The sequence below is a fragment of the Ceratotherium simum genome, chromosome 4 (assembly GCF_057802395.1).
Source record: "Ceratotherium simum simum isolate JZ-2026a chromosome 4, ASM5780239v1, whole genome shotgun sequence".
Taxonomy (NCBI): Eukaryota; Metazoa; Chordata; class Mammalia; order Perissodactyla; family Rhinocerotidae; genus Ceratotherium; species Ceratotherium simum.
In genome coordinates this window covers 21,021,587-21,043,399 of record NC_141903.1, presented here as the reverse complement: position 1 = coordinate 21,043,399, position 21,813 = coordinate 21,021,587, and the positions used below count along the sequence as shown (strand labels likewise).

At 46.2% G+C, this 21,813-nt stretch overlaps 1 protein-coding gene across 4 annotated transcripts in view; it reads left to right on the top strand.

The window, feature by feature from the left end:
- CYFIP2 (cytoplasmic FMR1 interacting protein 2) overlaps positions 1 to 21,813 on the top strand; it is a 133,315-nt gene that overhangs the window by 22,994 nt on the left and 88,508 nt on the right. For all 4 annotated transcript variants that reach the window (XM_004428593.3, XM_087429496.1, XM_014786143.2 and 1 more), the window contains exons 4-13: positions 793 to 870; positions 2,432 to 2,533; positions 5,982 to 6,163; positions 7,945 to 8,041; positions 9,396 to 9,524; positions 11,965 to 12,069; positions 14,205 to 14,296; positions 16,127 to 16,244; positions 18,664 to 18,783; positions 19,326 to 19,451. In XM_004428593.3, the coding sequence (XP_004428650.1) occupies positions 793 to 870; positions 2,432 to 2,533; positions 5,982 to 6,163; positions 7,945 to 8,041; positions 9,396 to 9,524; positions 11,965 to 12,069; positions 14,205 to 14,296; positions 16,127 to 16,244; positions 18,664 to 18,783; positions 19,326 to 19,451 (1,149 nt within the window). The remainder of the gene's footprint in view (positions 1 to 792; positions 871 to 2,431; positions 2,534 to 5,981; positions 6,164 to 7,944; positions 8,042 to 9,395; positions 9,525 to 11,964; positions 12,070 to 14,204; positions 14,297 to 16,126; positions 16,245 to 18,663; positions 18,784 to 19,325; positions 19,452 to 21,813) is intronic.

Sequence of the window (21,813 nt, the reverse complement as noted above, 5' to 3'; positions counted from 1 at the left end):
AGGGCTAAGTAGTGATGAAGCTGGGATTTGAGCCCAGATATTTGGACCTGAGTTTAGGGCTCTTCCCACAGTCGCACTTACTAGGTGAGGTGAGTCTTTACTCTATTTTACAGATTCATTTTTCATGCTGTTGTTGGTTTTGCCATCTGCTCTATGTTATTTTTAAAAATTGATCTTAATCATTTTCCTGCTTATGAAATAGTAACATGGGCTCTTATAAAAGTGCAAACATTATAGTATTATATGATATGAAAAATGAAAGCCCCTGCTTATGCATCCCCACGGAGAGCTTGCTATTCATAGCTTCGTGTATATTCCACCAAAATATTTTTCAATACACAATAATATACTTTCATTATTATTACTTTGTTTGGTTTTTAAACCTATCATCTGTGCATACTATTTTGCTCCTTGCTTATTTTCTCGCTAACAGTATTATCTGGCACAACTTTTGCTACTGGAACAAGTAGATCTGCCTCCTTCTTTCTAAGATGGCCATCTGTCTTTGAAAAATGTGGCCTGCTTGTAGAGCCCTTGGATGTCTGAGAATAGTTTAGGCCAGTGCTTCTCAAACTTATTGTGTGAGTCATCTGGGAATTTTATTGAAATGCAGAATCTGAGTCAAAACGCCCAGGGAGGGGCCTGAGATTCTGCATCTCTAATAAGCCCCCAGGTGATGTCAGTGCTGGTGGTCCACAGACCACCCTGTGAGTAATGAGGATTTGGGGGGCTGCTGAGAAGCCTCGTGGCACCAGCATAGTTTCTCCCTGCTGAGCGTGTTTTGCTTTTCAGAATGAAATGCTGGAGGAAGGGCACGAGTATGCGGTCATGCTGTACACCTGGCGCAGCTGTTCCCGGGCCATCCCCCAGGTGAGACTGTCCTTGCTGGGTGGCTCTCTTGCCCCTCCAGAGGGTGCTGCCAGCCTCCACAGCACCCCCACCCAGATTGCTGAGCTTCTCCAGGTGGCAGGGAGTGAGGCAGGGCCTCTTATCCAAGGGGCACGCTGAAGACATTTGGAGAGCTTCCCATAAAGCTGACAACTTAAAAAAATATTTGTTCAATATATTTTATTGCAAAAGCAGTATATGCTAACCGTGTGACACCCAAACCGTGGCAGAAAGGTATAAACTAAAAAGCAAGACATCCCCACCTCTTCAACCCACCACCCAAACGCACCTCCCACCAAAGCATAATCACTGTGGACACTTCACTGCATATTCATCTAGATCTTTTTCCTTGAATATTATGAATATTCCTATTATTCATGGAATATCATGAATATTATTTTGTAAACTATTATTATTTACATAAGTGTGTTGTTTCTTATATATATTGTTGTGCTGCTTGCTTTTCTCCACTTAATTCTTTATTACTGACTTTTTTCATGTTGACGTACACAGATATTATGTTTAGCATCATCATCATCCTATAATTCGTGGGTCCCGTTGTAACAAAATCAACAAGCCACAGATGTGTAAAGTAAACAGCAGCTATTCCTCTCCCCTCCTCCAATCCTAGCCCCCACTTATTATAAGAGGTAACCACTTATTAACTGTTTGGTTTGCACCCTTTCAGATTTTCTATGCCTGTATTATATGTGGACACACAAACACACACTGTTTTGTGTTTTAACAAAAATGGGATTAAATTACACTTACTGTCCTGCAACTGTTTTCGCCTGTCAGTTAATGGTAGCCACTCTCCATGTCAGTTGACATAGATCTGTCTCATTCCTTCTAAGAGTTACATAATGATATTGTATCAAATGCATCATATTTTATCCATTTAATCATTGACAGGTGGATATTTAGCTTGTTACTGTCATTTTAAGAGTTATCCAAACAACAGTGTGAAGACTGACGTAGTGCTCAGCCTTGGCTCACTCTTCAGTTTGGGCTGACCTGTTGGGAGTCTTGGGTGTGCATGCTGTGAACACATCTGCCATGTGATTCTGATGTGCTGAAAACCACTGGGCAGAGAAGATGGGTTTCTTGATGGGCCCGAGCATGGCCAGGGGCTTTGCCCCAGGTGCATCTGAAGCAGTGGATGGAACATTTTTCTCTGTTTAGAATCCAGTGGGGCCCCACTGGGGTAGGAGTGGGGAAAGGGCTGAAGGAGGGAGACCTTGCAGATTAAGCTAGATGTGTATACAGCTCATGGTCAGGGCACAGAACGGACTGAAGTGGAGGGGGGTCAGTTCTCAGGACCAACTGGTTTCTTTCCTGCAGCCAATGTCTGGGAAGCAGTTCTGCCCCGGTCAGACCTGTCAGACAGGGCTACCCCAGCCTCCTCTGACCAGGGGGACCATATCGTTTATCATCCTAGAAGAGGTGCATTCGAGAGTGAAAAGGGCCCTATTAATAAGACAACAGGTGTGAACTGGGGCTGCCTGGGCAAACCAGGATCTATGAAACCCCCCTCACCCCACAGGTGAAATGCAACGAGCAGCCCAACCGAGTGGAGATCTATGAGAAGACTGTGGAAGTGCTGGAGCCAGAGGTCACCAAGCTCATGAAGTTCATGTACTTTCAGGTGAGGGGTCAGGGGTGGATCTGGATCAGGAGACTTGACAAGGCCCCCACTCTTCTAGACACGGCGGTCTGGATTTTTGTGCCGTGTTATTTATTCATTTGGCAAATACTTTTTTTTTTCACACATCCCTGGGTGAGCAAGACAGACAAGCCCCCCTCCCTCCATGTAATTTACAGCCTAGTGAGCATATGAGTGTGTTTTGGGTAGGAGGAAAGGCTGACGATACACAATACACAGTAATTTTCAGAGCATAGTAAGTGCTGTGAATAAAATTTTAAAAAACTCTGGGATGGAAATTGTCTGCAACAATGGTACAACTTTAGGGACAGCCTCTCGGGAGGTGGCATTTGAACTGAGATCCGTGTGATGAGAAAGAGGCTGGCTGTGATGACCCGGGGGAAGAGGGTTTCAGGCAGAAGGAACTGCAAAGGCAAAGGCCCTGAGGCCTGAGGGACTTGACATGTTTAAGAAATAGAACAAAGCCAAGGAGGCTGCAGAGTGAGAAGGAGGGGATGATACAAGGTGAGGCTGGGAAGGTAGACAGGAACCGGATTATATAGGGCACTGTAGGCCATGAAGTAGGTCATGAAAAGAATACATGGATTTTATTCAAGCACCATAGAAGCCATTGGAGGTTTCTAGTGACATGATCTGATTTGAGGTTTTACAACCATGTTCTGGCTGCTGTGTGGCAAAAGCATGGGAGGTGGGGGCAGTACAGGTATGGTAGGAGGGAGGGGGGAAGAGTGACAGCGGGGAGACCAGCTGGGAAGCCAGGAAGAGTGGAAAAGAGAGCCAAGGGCTTCCATGAATGAAAGGCAAGAGGGCAGCTGGTTAAACAGAAATGACAGAGGAAAAATAACCCAAACAGGTTGATTATTGTGGTTATGTTGGAAGCAGTTCAGGAGTGCAGGTTGAACACTCTAAAACCAATCTGTACCCTGGGATGGGAGTCATACTACGTACTCTGCCCTCCACGTGCCCCACTGAAGAGCTGAGCTTCATAAGTAGACTTGAAAGCACTGGCCAAATGCCCGCCCTGTGCCCAGCTCAGCGCTGGCCTCCTGGGGCAGGAGATGGGAATGTCTGGGGAAGGTGCAAATGCGTGCAGCCCAGGGCAGGAACACTGGCTTCGGAGGCAGAGGAACCCAGGGTTCTGCCACATTCTGACTGTGTGCCTGTGAGTTAACATCTCTGATGCCTTCAGTTTTGTCACCTTGCAAATAATGCCTAGTTCACCAGTTCGTGGTGAGGATAAATGAGGTGAAGGGCCAAGTATGGCCCTAGTTACAGAGTCGGTTTAACAAATCACAGCTGCTGTTATTAGCATCATGGACCTGCCTTCAAGGAGCCTAAAATCTCTTTGGGAAGGTGGGTCCAAGAGAGAAAAACTATCCATAAACTGACTAAATGCTAAACTGAGGGCCTCCTGACAAGAGGTTTACAGAAGGGAGGATCTGGAATAATCTGGAACTACGCTGTCCAATACAGTAGCCATTAACCACATGTGGCTATTTACATTAATTAAAATTTAAAGTTCAGTTTCTCGGTTGCACCAGCCATTTTGAGTGCTCAGAAGCCAGTAGCTGAGGAACTGTTGTATGGGACAGTGCAGATGTGGAATATTTCTGTTATCTCAGAAGGTTTTATTGGACTTAGACTCTGGAAGGAGAACGTGTGGCTTGATCTGGTCTTTGAAGGAGACAAATGTCTGGCTGGTAGGGCATCCCAGACCCATGGATTGAAGCTTATATATAAGGAGTCATTTCTCTCTCTCTACCCCCACTCCCCTTCCTCTTCCTCCTCTTCCTCCTCCTCTCTCTGGATTATTGCAGTAGCCTCTCTTTGTTGTTGTTCAACTGCTCTTTTTTTGGTAACAAATTTATTGAGATATAATTCATGTACCATGCAATCCATCTATTTGAAGTGGACAATTCAATAGTTTTTAGTAAGTTCACAGAATTGTGCATCCATCACTACAACCAATTTTAGAACATCTTCATCACCCCAAGAAGTCCTATACCCTTTATCTATCACCCCATTATATCTCCATCTCTCCTCTCCCCCTAAGCCCTACACAACCACTAATCTACTTTCTGTCTCTGTGGATTTGCCTGTTCTGGACGTTTCATATAAATGGAATCATACAATATGTGGCCTTTTGTGTCTGGCTTCTTTCACTGAGTATAATGTTTTCAAGGTTCATCCATGCTGTAGCATGTGTCAATACTTCATTTCTTTTTATTGGTGACTAATATTCCATTGTATGGATACACCACATTTTATGTATTCATTCATCAATTGATGGACATTGGGTTGTTTCCACTTTGGGGCTACTGTGAACAATGCTGCTGTGAACATCCATGTACAAGTTTTTGTGTGGACATAGGTTTACATTTCTTTTGTGTAGATACCCAGGAAGGGAATTGCTGGGTCATGTGGCAATTCTACCTTTAAATGCAGTAACCTCTCAACTATGCACCCTGCTTCTATCTTCGCCCCCTGTGGGCTGTTCTCACCACAGCAGCCACTGTGACCCTTTTAAAATATAATTCAGACCATGTTATCCTGCTTCAGAACCCTCCCACATCTCTTCCACTCACCTAGTGTTCAAGCCCAAGCCCTCACAGTGGCCTGCAAGAGCCGGTGGCCCCAGCCTCCCTCTGACCCTGTCTCTAGCTCTTCCCTGTGCTCACTCCATTTCAGCCACTTTCCTGCCTCAGAGTCTTTGCACTGGCCTTTCACACTGCCTGGAATGCACGTCCCTCAGTTATCCCTCCCTCTCCTTCTCCTCTTTCAAACTCTTTTCCTAAAAGTCACTTCTTGATGATTTCTTCTCTGATCTTCCTACTAAAATGTACAGCTCCTCCTTCCCTCTCTCTCCCCCTCCCCTACTTTATTGTTCTACATAGCACATATCACATTCTAACATAGAGAATTTATTTATTTTGTTTTCTGTTTTCCCTCACTAGAATATAAGCTCCTTAGAGTCAAGACTCTTTTTTCCGTTTTGTTCCCTGCTTTACCCCAGTGCCTAGAACATGCCTGGCACGTCGTAAATGCTCAATAAATCTATTTTTTGGGTAAATGAGCCTCTTTCTCTGAATGTCCCTCTCACTCTCCATCTCGACCCCCTTATTGTCTGATGCCCCACTCTCTTCTAGGCACTGGGATACAAAAGTGAATAAGACATGGTGCTGCTCAGCAGAGGCATGGTGAATGAATGAGTTGTTTGATCCACTTGCAGACAGGTCCCAGGCTTCCTTCTAGAAATCAGCTTTGGATTTAGGGACTCCTCTGAGAAAGATGTCCTGGCCGATTTGCCTCTCTCTAAGTGCCCAGGCCCTGCCTTGGGCCCTGGGGAGCCCTGACCCTGCTCCCCACCAGAGAGTGCAGTGAGCCGCCCCCCAGCCTGCCCTTTCCTTACTCACTGCCCCTCTGCCTGCAGCGCAAGGCCATCGAGCGGTTCTGCAGTGAGGTGAAGCGGCTGTGCCACGCTGAGCGGAGGAAGGACTTTGTCTCCGAGGCCTACCTCCTGACCTTGGGCAAGTTCATCAACATGTTCGCTGTCTTGGACGAGCTGAAGAATATGAAGTGCAGCGTCAAGAATGACCACTCTGCCTACAAGAGGTCAGGGCACCCTCCCCGCTCCCCTGCTCCTGGGTAGGTGGCCCAGGGGAGGAAGAGGATGGAACCCTTCCAACAGGCTCCTTCTCCGGCACCAGCTAGCCATTCCCCAAACAGCGGTCTTGGGCCTGGATCTGTTTTCGTGGTTTGAGGAATAAGATACAGAGCTGAGTCTTTAGAGAACAGGGTCTTTGCAGGGTTTTCTGTCTCAAGATGGAATCACGTCCTCATTTCCCCCACCTGTGGAGCAGCAGCATTCTCTGTTGTCCCATGCAGTATAGGACCAGTAAGATAATCATAAAATGGTTCCATTAATCATTTCCTGTAAGAATCAGAAAGACAATTCAAACTGCTTATGTAAAAGAAGATACTGGATTGGCTCCCAGAACTGAAAAGTCCTGGTGTACCTGGATCCAGGTCCTCAGACAAGGTTGATCTGGTTCCCTGCACCTCTTGGCTCCACTTTCCTTGATATCAGCTTCATTCTCAGGCACGCTCGTGCCCCAGGGTGGCCTCCAGCAGCTCTGAGCTTCCCTCCAGCCAGCGTAGCAACCCCAGCTTCAAAGGAAGGAAAGGATGCTCCTCCTTGCAAATATATTTGCGAAAGTCCCAAGTAGGATTGTCACTGCTCCAGTTCAGGTCATGTGCTAACCCCTCCCTCAGTCACTGTGGTGAGGTGGGGGTGCTCTGATCGGACAGGCACTCACCCGTGGGGTCAGTGTCAGCTCACAAGAAACAAGGACTGAGAGTTGGGGAGGGGTCATTCCTTTCCAGAAATTAGGACACAGCCACCCAAAACGGGGAGAGGGCAGTCAAAAGCAACAGATATCCTCCATGTTGTTGAGCTCAGATGAGCTCTGAAGCATCTGGACATATCTTTTGGGAAAGATTTTCAGTGTCACTGATGAAAAGGACCCCTCCTCCTTGGACCACATCCTCCTGCGGCTCCAAGGTGACTGGAGAAAGTAGACAACAGACTGATTCCCAAAATTTTACCCTCCTGAGTGAACTGAAAACTGGGCGTGTCCAGCAGCCAGAGCGCCATGTCAAGGCCAACTCATAAATGGCAGCTTCCGCCAAGATTATATAGACAGCTCATAGCATATCTTCCCCCAGTCTCTCCCCAGTTTTGGCCAGCTCCTTCCATCGTGGTCACAGCCGACCTACTCTGTGGGCCAGCTAGGGTCATGAGCAAGGCAGGTGTCTTGTCTGTGTTTCACAGTCCATCATGACACCGGCTGCACCACCACAAGGTTAGGCTGGAAAAGTCCAGGGCACTGTGTTTTTCTCCCTTTAAGTCCTGCGTGTTTCCCACACCCGTCATCCCTTCACCTGTAATCTATTAAGTTAGATAGACTTCTGTTTTCCATACAGAACTTTGCTTTAGAAACTTTGAGGTTTTCCTATAAATAACAGAATACTCAACAAAACAGAGCATCCTGCCTGCGAGTCTTCTCCATGACCCTTGTGCAGTTTCACTGGAGGTCGCTGCGAGGCACAAGGATGGCTGGTGGGATGCTAGCTGCCCTCATACTTTCTGAGTTGGAGCTTCAGTGTGTTCTTGCCTCCTAATTTCAAGTACCCTTATCACAAGGGTGTAAACAGCTCCGAATGAAGTGACTCCACAACGTGCTCTCCTTTGACATTAGAGTCATCTGTGACGGTCAGCGCTCGTTAACCTCAGGGGACAGTGTAACTCCGGGGATAGGTGGGAGCGGGAGCCCGTGAGGCCTGGTTCAAGCTGGTTGTGCTAGAGCATCCCCTCTGCAACACCTGTGTTTCAGGGCGGCACAGTTCCTGAGGAAGATGGCGGACCCCCAGTCTATCCAGGAGTCACAGAACCTTTCCATGTTCCTGGCCAACCACAACAGGATCACCCAGGTGATGGCAAACTCCTTGTTAGGCCTGGCCTAGCATCCGGGGACACAGGCAGGGGCTTAGAGGCTGGGTGGCCCATAAGCAGAGGAGCTCGGTCCAGATCTCCGTCCCCACTGCCCTACTGGAGACTTAAGCTGCAGACATAAGTCTCACCTCCCAACCACAGACTTCCCTTTCGTCCTCTCCAGATTTGTTCTCCGAAAGCCTTCCCAGCCCATGTTCTGCCCCTGCATCAGTGTAGATGGAGAGAGCATGGGTTCTGGAGTTAGATGGCCTTGATTTCTAATCCTATGCCCCCCAGTGATCCATTGTGAGACCTTGGGCAAGGTGTAAGTCTCAGTTTCCTCATGGGTAACATGGGGCCGTTATTTTGAGAATATTAATGAGAATCGATCTCACAGGACTGTTGTGAGAAGCAAATGAGATACTGTATAAAAAGCCCTTAGCCTGCAGAGCCTGACAGTTAGGACATAAGAAGATGTAGCTATTATGACTGCCACTGCTTTGCCAGGGCACCCCCATTCTGCTGTGGCTCCCATGTGACCTGACTTCATGTGACCTGTCTTGCTCATCTGTCAGTTCAACCTAAACAGGCGCCAGCAAGAATTTCAGCAGGACCCAGGCCAAAACTGAGAGGGCCTCCATCTTGGAAAGCTTTTTAGGCTCAGATCTCTCTCAGGGATGCCGCTGGCTTCATGGGGCCCTTCCTGCTCTTGGTTTCGTGCAGAAGGCTGCTCAGCATTGAGGCTCCAGCTTTTTCCCTGGAGTCTCAGCCCCACACCTCAGCCCCATGTTGCCTATGGAGAGCGGCAGCAGTGCCCTCCACTGGATACCCCGCAGGGGCCCACTTTGTCCCTTTGGAGAGAAAGGGCCTGAGGTGGAGACCTCAGACCCTTCTCTTCTGGGCAGTGTTTCTGTACTGCTGTGTCCTGCCAGGAGGGGGACGCTTACTGGCCCAGCTCTCCTCCACTGGGCTGGCTCTTCCCGCCGTCTTCTGAGGAGACGTCATGGCTAAGTCCACACCCTCAAAACTAAGCTGAGATTACTGCAGGCCTGTTTCTGTAAAGTTGAACTGCTTTTCAGCTCATCCCGAGCAAGCACTGTCTAACCATTGGAACTGCCAGGAGATAAAATGGAGGGCACCAAGGGGGGAGAGTTCCCTGCCATGGCCGATGTGCAGGACCTGTGACCAACCACTGTGGGGAGCGGAGGAGAGGATGCAGGCTCCCCTCGCCCTGGGGCAGTCAGCGGGCCATGCACTGTCACCGCTGGCCCAGCGGTGGACCTTCTGCGTTGCGTTGGTGTGGGTGAGGAGGATGCAGGAGGGGGCTAACCAGAGGGTGGCGCTGCTGTTTAGTGTCTCCATCAGCAACTGGAAGTGATCCCAGGCTATGAGGAGCTGCTGGCTGACATCGTCAACATCTGTGTGGATTACTACGAGAACAAGATGTACCTGACCCCCAGCGAGAAGCACATGCTCCTCAAGGTACAACTCCCGCCGTCACGCACCCCGGGCCTGGGCTTGCCCTCTCAACTTCCTTCTTATTTAAAATCCTTTTTAAAAAATAATATTTATTTTTTCTTACTTAAACATTGATACAGATCTTACTGCACATAATGTTTTGTAACCTGACTTTTTTACTTTAATATGTCACATGCACCTTTCCAAATGTCATTAAGGACATTTCTGCTATGTAATTTTTAATGGCTGCTGAGTATTCCATTGTATGGGAACATTGTTATTGAACAAATCCCCTATTGTTGGATATTTTTTTGCTAAGCTGCATTGAACACATTTGTAGCACAGCCTTTGTGTACACACACTTGTCGAGTCAAACTTCCTGGAGAAGAAATTGCCGACTCAAAAGGAAGACAAAATCTTCAAGCTTTTGCTCTGTTTTGCCAAAATGGTTACATTTGTTTCCTTAGTTTTACAAGGTTCATTTTTAAATTATCGAGTAGTAATTATTGATTATTAATATATTTTATTATTTTATATATTATGTTAATGCAATATATTATTTTAATTTTCTTATATTAATAATTTCTAATTATTAATATAAATTATTATTGATATTTATTATCGTAGAAAATCTGGAATTACAGGAGAGCACAAAAATTTTATCACAATCTTTCTATCCAGAGATAACACTTTTAGCATTTTTATGTATTTCCTTCTAATTTTTTCTAAGCTTATATATTTTCAGCATATGCAATATACATAGATTATGTGTATGTATAATTTTTGTCCCATTTAATAAGTGTATTTGGAGTACTATACAGCCACTAAATAATGTCATATGGATGAGCTTTCATTTTTTAGCCGTTATTCTACTGTTAGCTGCTTAGGTTGTTTCTGATTTCTCTGACAGCAATAGCACGGAAAGAAACAACCTCTCCATGTTCTTTATCCACACTACATAGCCCCTTTTGATTCTTTCTTCCCCAGAACCTCACCTTTTCAAGTTCCCCTGGTAGTTTACTTTTTCCTCCTCTCCTCCATGTCACTCTTTCTATTCTAAGGTTGTTCGGGCCCCCTAAGAATCCAGCCCTGTTGGTGTTCCTTTCTTTACATTTCCATAGCACCTCGGTGAAGTTTGCAGGAGAGTGTAGCTTTGTGACTTGTTCACTCTGGCTTCCTCTGCGCAATCAGAAATCCAGAGACGTCGCCCACCCAAAGTCTAGTGGCCTCTCTTGCCAAGTGCTCTGCCGGCAAATTACCGTAGCTCTCCTCAGTCTTGCTGCTTCCACAAACTAGGTGACTGATTCCAGGCCACCCAGCACTCGTAGATGCTGCCATCAAATTCTCGGACCCTGCTTTTCTCTCACCTGCCTTTAATCCTTCCACGCTTTGGCTTCCCAACCTTCTTCTCTCTGAGTTCTCCCCCTCTTCAATCTGGTCTCCAACAGTTTTGCTTTTCACGTCTCTCTGCAGTTTGTGTTAGTGAACTCTGATGCCACGAGGGGGAGCCATTCACCCTTAACGGAAAATTTTGGCAGAAGCACAAAATGCAACTAAGGGGGGAAGTGACCTTAAGAGTCCTCTAGTCCACTCCCTTATATGTTGGCTGTGACTTACCCACGGACACATAGCACTTGTGAGTCAAGGGAAGCTGCTTTTAGCCTGGTTGTTCGGGTCCCCTTCAGGCTCGCTGTACATTTGACAAAAGGAGCAAAACAAGCCAGCGTTCAGAAAACTGTTAATGGGCTGGAATATCAAGAGTCAGCCTGTCAGCCTACGTACAGGGCATTGTCAGGCAAAAATGTGTTCCTTTTTTTAATGAAGTCACCAGCGGCTCCTCGGGAATCTTTACATTGTTATAGTTTCCTTGGGGAAAGAGATGAATAGTTTCATGTTCATTCAACATTTATCAAGTATTTATCAAGTGACTGTGCTGTGCTGGACCCCAGGGATGCAACAATGAGCAAGACTCAGTCCTTTCTCTCGGGAAGGCTCTTTAGTTCATAAACGTTGTTGTCAGACAGGTCCAGGTTCAGATCCTGTTTCTGGAAATTACTAGCTGTGTGACCTTGACAAGCTGTCTAACCTCTCTGTGTCTCCAATTCCTCATCTATATAATAAAGTTATTGTGTAGAACTTGACTCCTAAGATTGTTGTGAGAGTTAAGGATGATGCCTGTTAAATTAACAACCCTAAGCATGGAGTCTGGTCCATAGTAAAGGCTCAAGAAGTGGCCGCTGTAATGATGTACTAAAGGGCCGTCTGCATTTCTTCACAGAAATCCAATTTCTGGTTGAAATTAGACCTATGTGTCCTTTCTTTATTTGAAGACACACGGGTTTTTATAATAGAATATGTCTCTACAAGGTGTGTACACACACATGCACAGACCTACCATTTTTGGTTTTTGAAGCTTTTCTGGTGGATATGACTTGCTTCTGTGCTCTGCCCCTTCTCACTCCAGGTAATGGGTTTTGGTCTCTACCTGATGGATGGAAATGTCAGTAACATTTACAAACTGGATGCCAAGAAGAGAATCAACCTCAGCAAAATTGACAAGTTCTTTAAGGTCAGCACCTGGGGCCGGGGCTGGGTGGGGCACCCAGGGGTGGTCTCTGTGGGGAAAGGAATGAAACTAGCTGGCAAACAGTGGGGCTTGTTGATTGAGCTGTAGCTCTAAAGACTCCGAGAGGAGGAGGAGAAGGAATGACAGGGCCTCCAGCTGCCCTCGGTAGGGGAATCCACACTATAGAAGGCTGCCCCATGAAAGTCAGACATGCTCCTGAGTCTCAGGATTTAGCTGGGATTCAGCCAGGAGGCCTTACGACTCTTCCTGCATACTGCTTTTTTCCCTTTCCTGAAATCCCTTGCCATCTAAAGAAAGAGGTGTATCCCAGAAGACAGCACCTGCTTTAATTTTTAATATCAATCAGAGATCACAGAAGCAGGATTTAAAGACTCGATTTTAAATTGATTCACATTTGCAAAAAGCTGAGGCCACCTCAGCTTGCCCCTGCCTCTGGGCAGAATGCCCCATCAATGTCCATCATCATCCAGTGCCTCAGAGATGTGATCTTCTGGCCCCAAACCTTGAAAAAGAAAAACTCATGGCTAAATTAAGCCTTTGAGGTTTTCACAAAGGGATTTCCTACTTTGGAATTGAATTCCGTGTTGTCAGTTTATTCCAGCATTGGGCACTTCAGGCATCAAGTGGAGCCTCAGAGGTCAGACATGGAAAAACCAGGCGTAACATGAAAAGTAGAACCCCCTGAAGGTTTGGCGTGGAGGGAATACTAGGCTGGGCCAGGGTCCCACCAACTCTTCGAGATTAAGGGGAAAATAAGTCACCAAAAGGCATCCTTTGGCTTGGCTTTGCTTCTTTTCGAGGCTGAAACTTTCACTTTTCTCTGGAGCTGGCCCAGATGAAAACAGGGCTCATCTTGGGAGACCCTTGCAAAACCTGCCTCTGCCTTGAGTCAGCATGAATGAGATGGGGGTGGAATGGAGGAACTCCCCCTTACCCAGACAGGCCTGGGTTTTAGTCTGGCTCTGCCACTTCATAGCTGGGTAACTTTGGGGAAGTCATGAAACCTCCCAGAAACTGAGTTCCCCAGCCTGAAAAATACAAATGCTCAGAGTGTCTATTTTAGAGGGTTCCCTAAAGGATTCAGTGGGATTACATAGGTGAGTCAGAGCCCTGGGTTATAATCCTGGATCTTTGACTGGTCTGACTTGGTGAAAAAATCACTTAAGCTGCCAAAGCTTCAGTTTCTTCATCTGTGAAATGGGAATGATAATAGTACTGACCTCACAGGGTTATTGAATGGAGTGAGATACTGGTCTTTGTTTTGTTTAATAGACAATTTTTTAGAGCAGTTTTAGGTTCACAGCAAAATTGAGCAGAACGTACAGAGATTTCCCATATACCCCCTGCCCCCCCTCACGCACAGCCTCTCCCGTTGTTAAAATCTCCCACCAGATTGGTGCATTTGTTACAATCGATGAACCTACATTGATACATCATAATCACCCAAAGTCTATAGTTTACATTAGGGATCACTCTTGGTGTACATTGTTTGCGTTTTGACAAATGCAGAATGACACGTACCCACCATCATGGTACCATGCAGAATAGTTTCACTGGCCCAAAAATCCTGAATTTGCACAGTGCCTAGTGCGTCAGAAGTAGACAATAAATACCAGCCTCCCCTTGGCTTGTCCTGGTCTTCGGATGGGAGTTGTCTGCCCTCTGGTGTTAGGTGTTAAGGTTTCAATTATTTCCCATTGTGGAGTTTCTCAGGAAGGCCATACCCAGCCAGCAGCATCCAGGTACCCACTCCTAGTCCAGAGTTTGAAGCAGCAAGAGCCCTCTAACCCAAGGAAAATTAGAACAGAGAGGACCCTGGCTGGGAGGCAGGCCATCTGGCCCTCATCCTTCATCTGTTCTGCTTGCTGGGTGACCTTGGACAAGTCACTCTGCCTCTCTGGGCTCCGCTGCGGGAACATAGGGTTGGTTGGAGGCAGGGGAGGACCTGTACACTGGCTGGGGCTCTTTGGGGTTCCAGGGTCGCACGGTAGCATCATGGGAAGCAGAAGCTAGGCGTCGGCCCAGAGGCACTTGGAAGCCTGCCTCCCCTGGTGGAAGGCAGCCCCCCGCCCCTCCCTCCCGCGGCATCTCACGCGCTATGTTTGCTTCCTTTGCAGCAGCTGCAGGTGGTGCCCCTTTTCGGCGACATGCAGATAGAGCTGGCCAGATACATTAAGACCAGTGCTCACTATGAAGAGAACAAGTCCAAGTGAGTGCCTGCCGTAATGTCTCTCGGCTCCCGCGAGGACGCCCAGCCCGGGCAGGGGGCCGAGGGGCCACTTCAGCCCCTCCTCCCTCCCCAGAGTCCTGGGCAGGTGGATTCCGTCAGAACACTGGAGGGGAGCAGCGTGGGGTGCTCCGAGCCCTTTTGTATCCCCCCTTTGCTGCCAGGGTTCAAAAGTGTTCAGAGCGCGGCCACGCCCCTTCCGGCCCAGCGGGGAGCCCCGCCCCACAGTGGACGCCTCGAGTCCTTCCCTCCACGTGGGGCGGGAACGGCGGTCCTCGGAGGTCAGGTGCAGCGAGGCGGCCTTGCTCTCCATCACCCCGATTCTCCCCTCAGGTTTTGTGTCCAGGCAGTAAGTATGTCCTTGAGTGTATGGTTCCTGCGGTTCCAACTGTGAAGGGGGTTGACGGCCTCCCCTTAGCTCGTTTTATCAACCACCATCCTAGGTAATCTATGCCAAGGTGTGGGGTGTCAGTGCCTCATGGAAGTTGGGGGACATCCTGCTACAGCCTTGGCCACCCCTTTGACCTTTGAGGTCTTAAGGAGGTTTCTTCTGCCTGCATCTCCCCCAAAGCTGAGTGACTCTGACTTTTCTGTACAGGAGGGGGCTGACCCTTTAGTGAGAGGTGAGAGTGTTACTGTCTTAAAAATATATAAATGGAGTGTCCTTGAAGTTCACCAGCCTTGAGCCCCTGTGAATGAGCCTCACCAAGGAAAGCTGGTCTAGTCTCTTCATAACCCACTGGCTGCCAGTGTGTGGGGAGGTTTTTCAGGAAAAGCATGGAGTCGGGAATGCTGAACTCTTCCTCAGGTTTCCTGCGTGAATTCTCGACCACCTGAAGTTGGTTGGAAACAGTGAGGGGCCAGGGTGGGGTGTCAGAGGTTCAAGTGATCATGTCCCCATCCCTACGTGAGTAGCTAGCAGTAAAAGTAATGCCAGAGTGTAAGGATGAGGAAGTCTGTCACCTTCTGTGTAGTCTTATGAGGGCCATTTCAGGGCTCCTTTTGAAATACTAAGTTCTTTCCAAAACGTTTATCTGCCTTGTTTGGTGCCCATGCTTTGAGTCTGTCTACGGGGTTACCCGGCACGGGGTGGCAGAAGAGGATGAAGGGCGCTGTCTTTTTTCTCTTGGGGAAGGAGAGTAAAGATTTTCATTCATTCGTTTCCCCTCCAATTTAAGATGGTTTTCCCAATGATATCTTTCAAAAAAGAGTTGAAGAGAAAGAAGAGAGGAGTGGGGAAGAAGAAGAGGGGCGGAAAGAGAGGGAGAGTGCGCACGAGTGCGCATACCAGAAATGCCTCTCCCAATGATCATGGCGTCCCTCACCATGGTGCTTCCGTGTTGCCAGGTCACCATGGAAAAAGAGGCACAGTCCCTTTAGGTTTCCCCTTTAGGTTTGGTGCCTTCCCCAAGGCCCTCTCCAAAGCCAGCTTCAACCACAGGACATATCAGCGCTGTCAGAGTCAGTAGACAGGTTTTGGGAGGCCGCCCACCTTGCTTTTTCTTTGCTTGGATTCCAACTTTTTGTATTCCTCCTCGCTCATATAACTGGTAAGTACTGTAGACACCGGATAGCTAGAAAAGCCTGTGATTGGGTCTTAGAGAAGGAGGAAGGGCTATTCCACTCAGCCTGCAGTCCCCATGGCCTGGGATTTAGCAGACTTTCTTGCTGGTGCCTGGGATACCTCTTGGTTCCACCCAGGGAAGCTGGCCACATTGGCTGGGCACCAGGAGCAACTAGTGAGTAGAAAGAGCCTGTCCCGCCCAGGCGCCTAAGGCCAGGACCCATCCGACCTCACGATTTTCTGCCCAGGTGGACATGCACCCAGAGCAGCATCAGCCCCCAGTACAACATATGTGAGCAGATGGTTCAGATCCGGGATGACCACATCCGCTTCATCTCCGAACTGGCTCGCTACAGCAACAGTGAGGTGAGCTCGCTCAGGCTGCTGGGATGGAGCCCCGTGTGGGCCCAGTGTGAGAAGGGGTAAGGACCAACAAGGAAGGAAATGTTCACAGGGGATAATGGAGAGCAGGAGTGAGGGGACACACATAGGAGGCAGGAAGGCAGAATGGCCAAGAGCATGGATTTTAAAGCCAGACAGAACTAGGTTTGATTCTAATTCTGCTGCTGACCTTCACAAGTTATTCAACATCTCTATGCCTCAGTTTTCTCATCTGTAAAATGGGAGTAATAATAGTATCCTGAAAGGTTCATTGAGAGGATTAAACCCTAGGATACATGGAGCATGCATTATGCCCAGCAGATAGTAATGGCCCAGTCATTGTTCTAGCTGTATATGATCCAGCCATCTCCACCCTGGCTGGCAAGAGAAACAGAGTTCTCAACACTCATGCTCATAGCACCATCTAAAGATCTTAAAACTACACAATAATAAATGATCATTGTAATAAGCCGACAGAAGAAGGCCATAAAAATCTCCTGCGATGCCACTAATTACATTTTTACTGGCATTGAAAAATTTTTTTGTCTAAATACGGAAACACAATCAATGCACAAACCTCAGAAAAAATACAGATATGCCAAAGAAGGGAAAATCCATCATGTAAAATCCTACCACCCGGAGCCAACTATGGTTAATATTTGGCTTTATCTGTCCTTCTGGATCTCTTCCCATATAAACCCTTCCAAGAACTGTATTTGTTGGTTTAACAAACATGGGTACCCTGATTTGAATTCCTTTATCCCCTGGCACTCCTGGATAACTGCAGTATCCCGTTTGTGCTCACTGGTTCTACCATGTGGATGGCAGCCATAGTGCTCATGTTTTCCAAATCCTAATTTGGAAAATGTCTTTGGTCAAAGGGCAACATATTTGAAATGAGGATAGTCAGACAAATGTAGGTGGTGTGGTCATTAGTCCAGTGGCCCGCATTCTTAGGAGGGCTCCTGGCGGACATGGACCAGGGTCAAGCCTAAACCTTTGGCTTTCTTAACCATATGTGCCAGTCAGTGACCTAAAGCTATGGGAATAACTTAAGTGCAAGGGCCTCCTTCATTCCTTGTCAAGTTTTGGTGTGGTCTAAGAATGAATCTGGCTCAAAGTTTTTTTTAAATTATATGCTTCATACATATGTATATACAGACGATTCTTGTTATTTGCAGCAGTTATGCTCTATAAAGTGGCCACAAACTCTGAATTAGCAAATACTGAACCATAGTTCCTAGAGGAGATGCAGGGTTAGGTTCCTGTGAGTCCCTGGTCTCAACGTTTTCATCAGACGATCAGTACATAACTTTGTTTTATGTGCTTTTCTATTTAAAGGCACCTTGTGTAATATATATTGTTGATTCATTAACTCACAGCCAACAGTACTCTAACTCATGCCTGACAAAGCTGATCTAAGATACAGGTTTTCTCCATAAGGCACTTCATAGCCTTCTTGCAGTTAGGAACACCAGGCTGAACTTCAGCACTACACTGGGGCCATTTTAAATAGTGAAATTACCAGTAAAAAGTACAAAAATTTAAAAATGCCGCACTAAATAGACCTCGAAAAGGACACTTGTTTACAGTTGAGAGATGAAAGAATAAGGCAGAGCATTGCTTTGTTCACCCTCAGCTGGGAACATGACCCAGATTTTTCACTGCTCTGCACATGTCTGCGAATGACTGTGCAAGTGCTACAAGTATTGATTTTGAGGTTACAAATAAATTTTTGTTGAGTGGGCAAATTCACAAATACAGAATCCACAAATAATGACTGGCTCTCTATGTATGTATGTGTATGTACATGCATACATGTATACACATGTATTCGTGCATATGCACATGCATACATATTCTATTTCATTGTGGAATATTATACATACAAATAGATGTTTGTCTTCCACGGTGCTTTCCCATCAGTGAGTCATGTCTAATTAATGATTTGTGAAATCAGTTTAGTGGTTTGTGATTAGCGTTGTTGTATGAAATAAAATAGAAAATCAGAAATCCCATATATTAAAAATAAAGTTACTTCTTGAAAAATGTCGTTTCATGGATATATTTAGTATCTCTAGGTAGGTATATGTTCCTGAGTCACTGTATAGAATACACTTTTTGCTGTAAATTGCAGTCAGAAAAGTTTGAAAGTCGCTGCTCTGCGATATACCAGGGTAGTTGTGAGTAGGGCTCTGGCATCATACCACCTGAGTTTGAACCCTCAACCTCAACGTTTACAAGCCACGTGACCTTCAGGAAGGCACTTGTCTGAGCCTCAGTTTACCTGTCAAGGGGTTCTACTAATAGCACCTCCCTTGTAGTGGTCTTGGGAGAATCACTGAAATAATGTGTGAAAGTGCCAAGAGCATCGACGGTGAGGGTGACAGCCGATGTTCCCCAGGTGGTGACGGGCTCCGGGCTGGACAGCCAGAAGTCGGACGAGGAGTACCGTGAGCTCTTCGACCTCGCTCTGCGGGGCCTGCAGCTCTTATCCAAGTGGAGCGCCCACGTCATGGAGGTGGTAGGTGTCCCAGGGCCAAGGGCCCCACCCCCCACCCCCCACTCCCTCCAGACAGATGTCTGTTCACTTGGAATCTGTCTGCCTCTGGCTCTCCCCAGCGCTCATTTATTAATAGCTTTATGAAGATATAATTCACATACCATACGATTCACCCATTTAAAATATAGATTTGTTGATTTTTGGTATATCCACAGAGTTGTGCAACCATAGTCAAATTTAGAACATTTTCATCACCTCAAAAAGAAACCCTGTGTGATCATCCCCCACTCCCTATCCCCTCAGCCCTAAGTGGTCTACTTTCTGTCTCTACAGAGTTCCCTGTTTGGATGTTTCCTATAGGTAGAATCATATAGTCTGTGATCTGTTGTGTCGGGCCTCTTTCACTTTGTATGTTTTCAAGGTCCGTCCGTGTTTTAGCACCAATCAGTACTTCCTTCTCTTTTCTGGCTGGATAATATTCCAGCCAAAATGCATGGATGCCCCGCATTTTGTGTATCCGTTCACCTGTTGATGGGCATTTGGATTGTTTCCTCTCTCCACAGTACTCCTGGAAGCTGGTTCACCCCACAGACAAGTTCTGTAACAAGGACTGCCCTGGCACGGCGGAGGAGTATGAGAGAGCTACACGCTACAACTACACCAGTGAGGAGAAGTTTGCCTTTGTCGAGGTGGGTGCTGACTCCCTGCGTCTTCCCCGTCCCTGGAGCTGCCGCTCGGTGTCTGTTGTGGTGCTTCCAGGAGTGGTTCTGAGCAGGACGGCAGCCTTGGTCCTCCTCACGTGCGTGTTCTTCCCTGTCCCCATCCTCCCACCTGAATTCATCTCTGTCAAAAGTTATTCTTCAGAAATGATTAGAAACTCATTCCGTTCTTAAAAATCCAAAGGAAAGGGCTCACTCCATTAGAAAAATGGGCAAAAGGAAAGCAACATAAGAAACAGAGAAAAACAAAAGGCTAAAAGAGATAAGAAATACGCCTGAAGTGATGCGTGGTCAAAGAACTACAGATGGAAACTAAGATGAGAGGTAGTGTTTACTAGTTAGGATGGTAAAGATTAGAAGATTGCTGTGCCTGTCGCCCGTTAAAGTGTGGGAAATAGACCTTCTCGGATACTTTTGGTGGCCAGTCTACATTTTATGGGCTTTCTGGGAGGACAATCTGATCGTATGTATTCAGTTTTTATTGTGCATACCCTTTGGCTCAGAAGTTCATCTCCTGGGAGTATATCCCAAGGAAATAAACCAACTTTGCAGAGACATATGTACAGGGATGTTTATCACAGTGTTGTTTATAATACCAAAATATGTAAAACAGCTGACATGCCTTTCAGTATGGGACCAGGTAAAGTAAATGCAAATACAGCTATATCGTTGATTCTCTGCAGCCTCGAATATGGATGTACCTACATGGAAAGATATGCACTGTACATTGTTAAGTTAAAAAAAAAAACAGGTTCAAGAACAGCATGTAAAGTGATCCCATTTATACTAAAATTAATATGCTTTTGCATGTTTTATCAAAACTGAAGGACGTCAGTATTTGTTATTTATATATATACTAGACCATTAACAGTAGTAATTTCTGGAGGGAAGACTCTTGCTTCCTGTTTAATAACCTTTGAGTTGTTTTTTTGTTTGTTTGATTACAAAAAGATATATCTGTTTCGGGGAAGAAACTCATTCACACGAGGTTGTAGGTGACAGCTCCCTCTTTCATGACCATCTGAACCCTAGAAGTCAGAGACTTAGATCCTAGCCCTGGGCCCTGAGGTCACTTCATCTCTCTGAGCCTCAGCTTCCTTATCTGTAAAATGGAGCTGATAACCTCTATCTGCTTTCATCCCAGAGTTTTTGTTGAAAATCAAGCAATAATTGTCAGAGATAATGATGCAGATGAGCCATGAAAGCAGTAAAGAGTCACACACGTGTGGGAGGTTAGAGTTGTTCTTTAGCAGGTCTCCAGGCTGCACTCTAAAGGACTGAGGCTGCGTGGTGTAATTTCAGGCAGGAGACAATTTATAGTCACACTTGGCATTGCTCTGAGTGGTCCTCTGACCCCCTGGTGCTTCCATGACTCGAGAAGACCCCCCTCAAGCCTTTTTCAAATGAGACTTACAGTCAGAGGGGACATGCAACTTCGTAAAAGTGTTTACACTTTTCTTTCCTTAATAAAAGGGATACATATGCACTGGAAGTAATTTAGAAAATGCCCCCCCAACCCCACTCCTACCCTCACCTTCCCACAGCCTCATAAAATCATCCCAAGACAGCCACAGCTAACATTTTGCTACATTTTCTTCTAATCCTTACTTTACTATACATCGAGAGGTTTTATAATTTTTATTTTATTAATAAAACATGCAAAAAAATTTTTAAGAAAAATAGTTCTATGTGGCATTTAACAACAATAAAACAAGGCAATAGTAACCTGTGCCACCACACTCTCCCTGAATCCCCAAACAGGAAACATCTTTCACCTATTTCTTCTGGTATTTATCTCTGTATTTCTAAGTAACAGGCTTATGGGGCTATTTCTTGGTTTTTCAATTTATGGCATTTTCTGTTAGTTTCCTACTTTGGGAGATAATGATTTAGCTCTCTCGTCTCCATCTCCTACCCCCTGCTCCCCAACACACCCAGTTCCCTGCTCCCATCTTCCCATTAATTGGTTTAATTATTTTTTGATTAAATTAATAGTTACTCTGTATTATTATAACCGAGTAGCTATTGTTCACTGCTGAGTCACATGGTCTAATGTGAATACATTTCTTTTCTTGTACAGCTTTTGTTTTTCTTAGAGTTAACAATGCCTTATTTTTTGTTTTAGTTTTCTATGAACCTATCAAAAAGGAAACTTCAAACATACCAGCAAAATGTAAAACTTCTTACAAAACTGTCCATCACAATCATTACTTTATGAATTTTATTGTTCTTTTTTTCTTGAAGCCATTCCTGCTGAAGCCCTTTTTTCTTCTTTCCAATCTGAACTGGTTTGTCTCTAGACTTGCTGCCTGGAGACTGATCTGAGATGTCT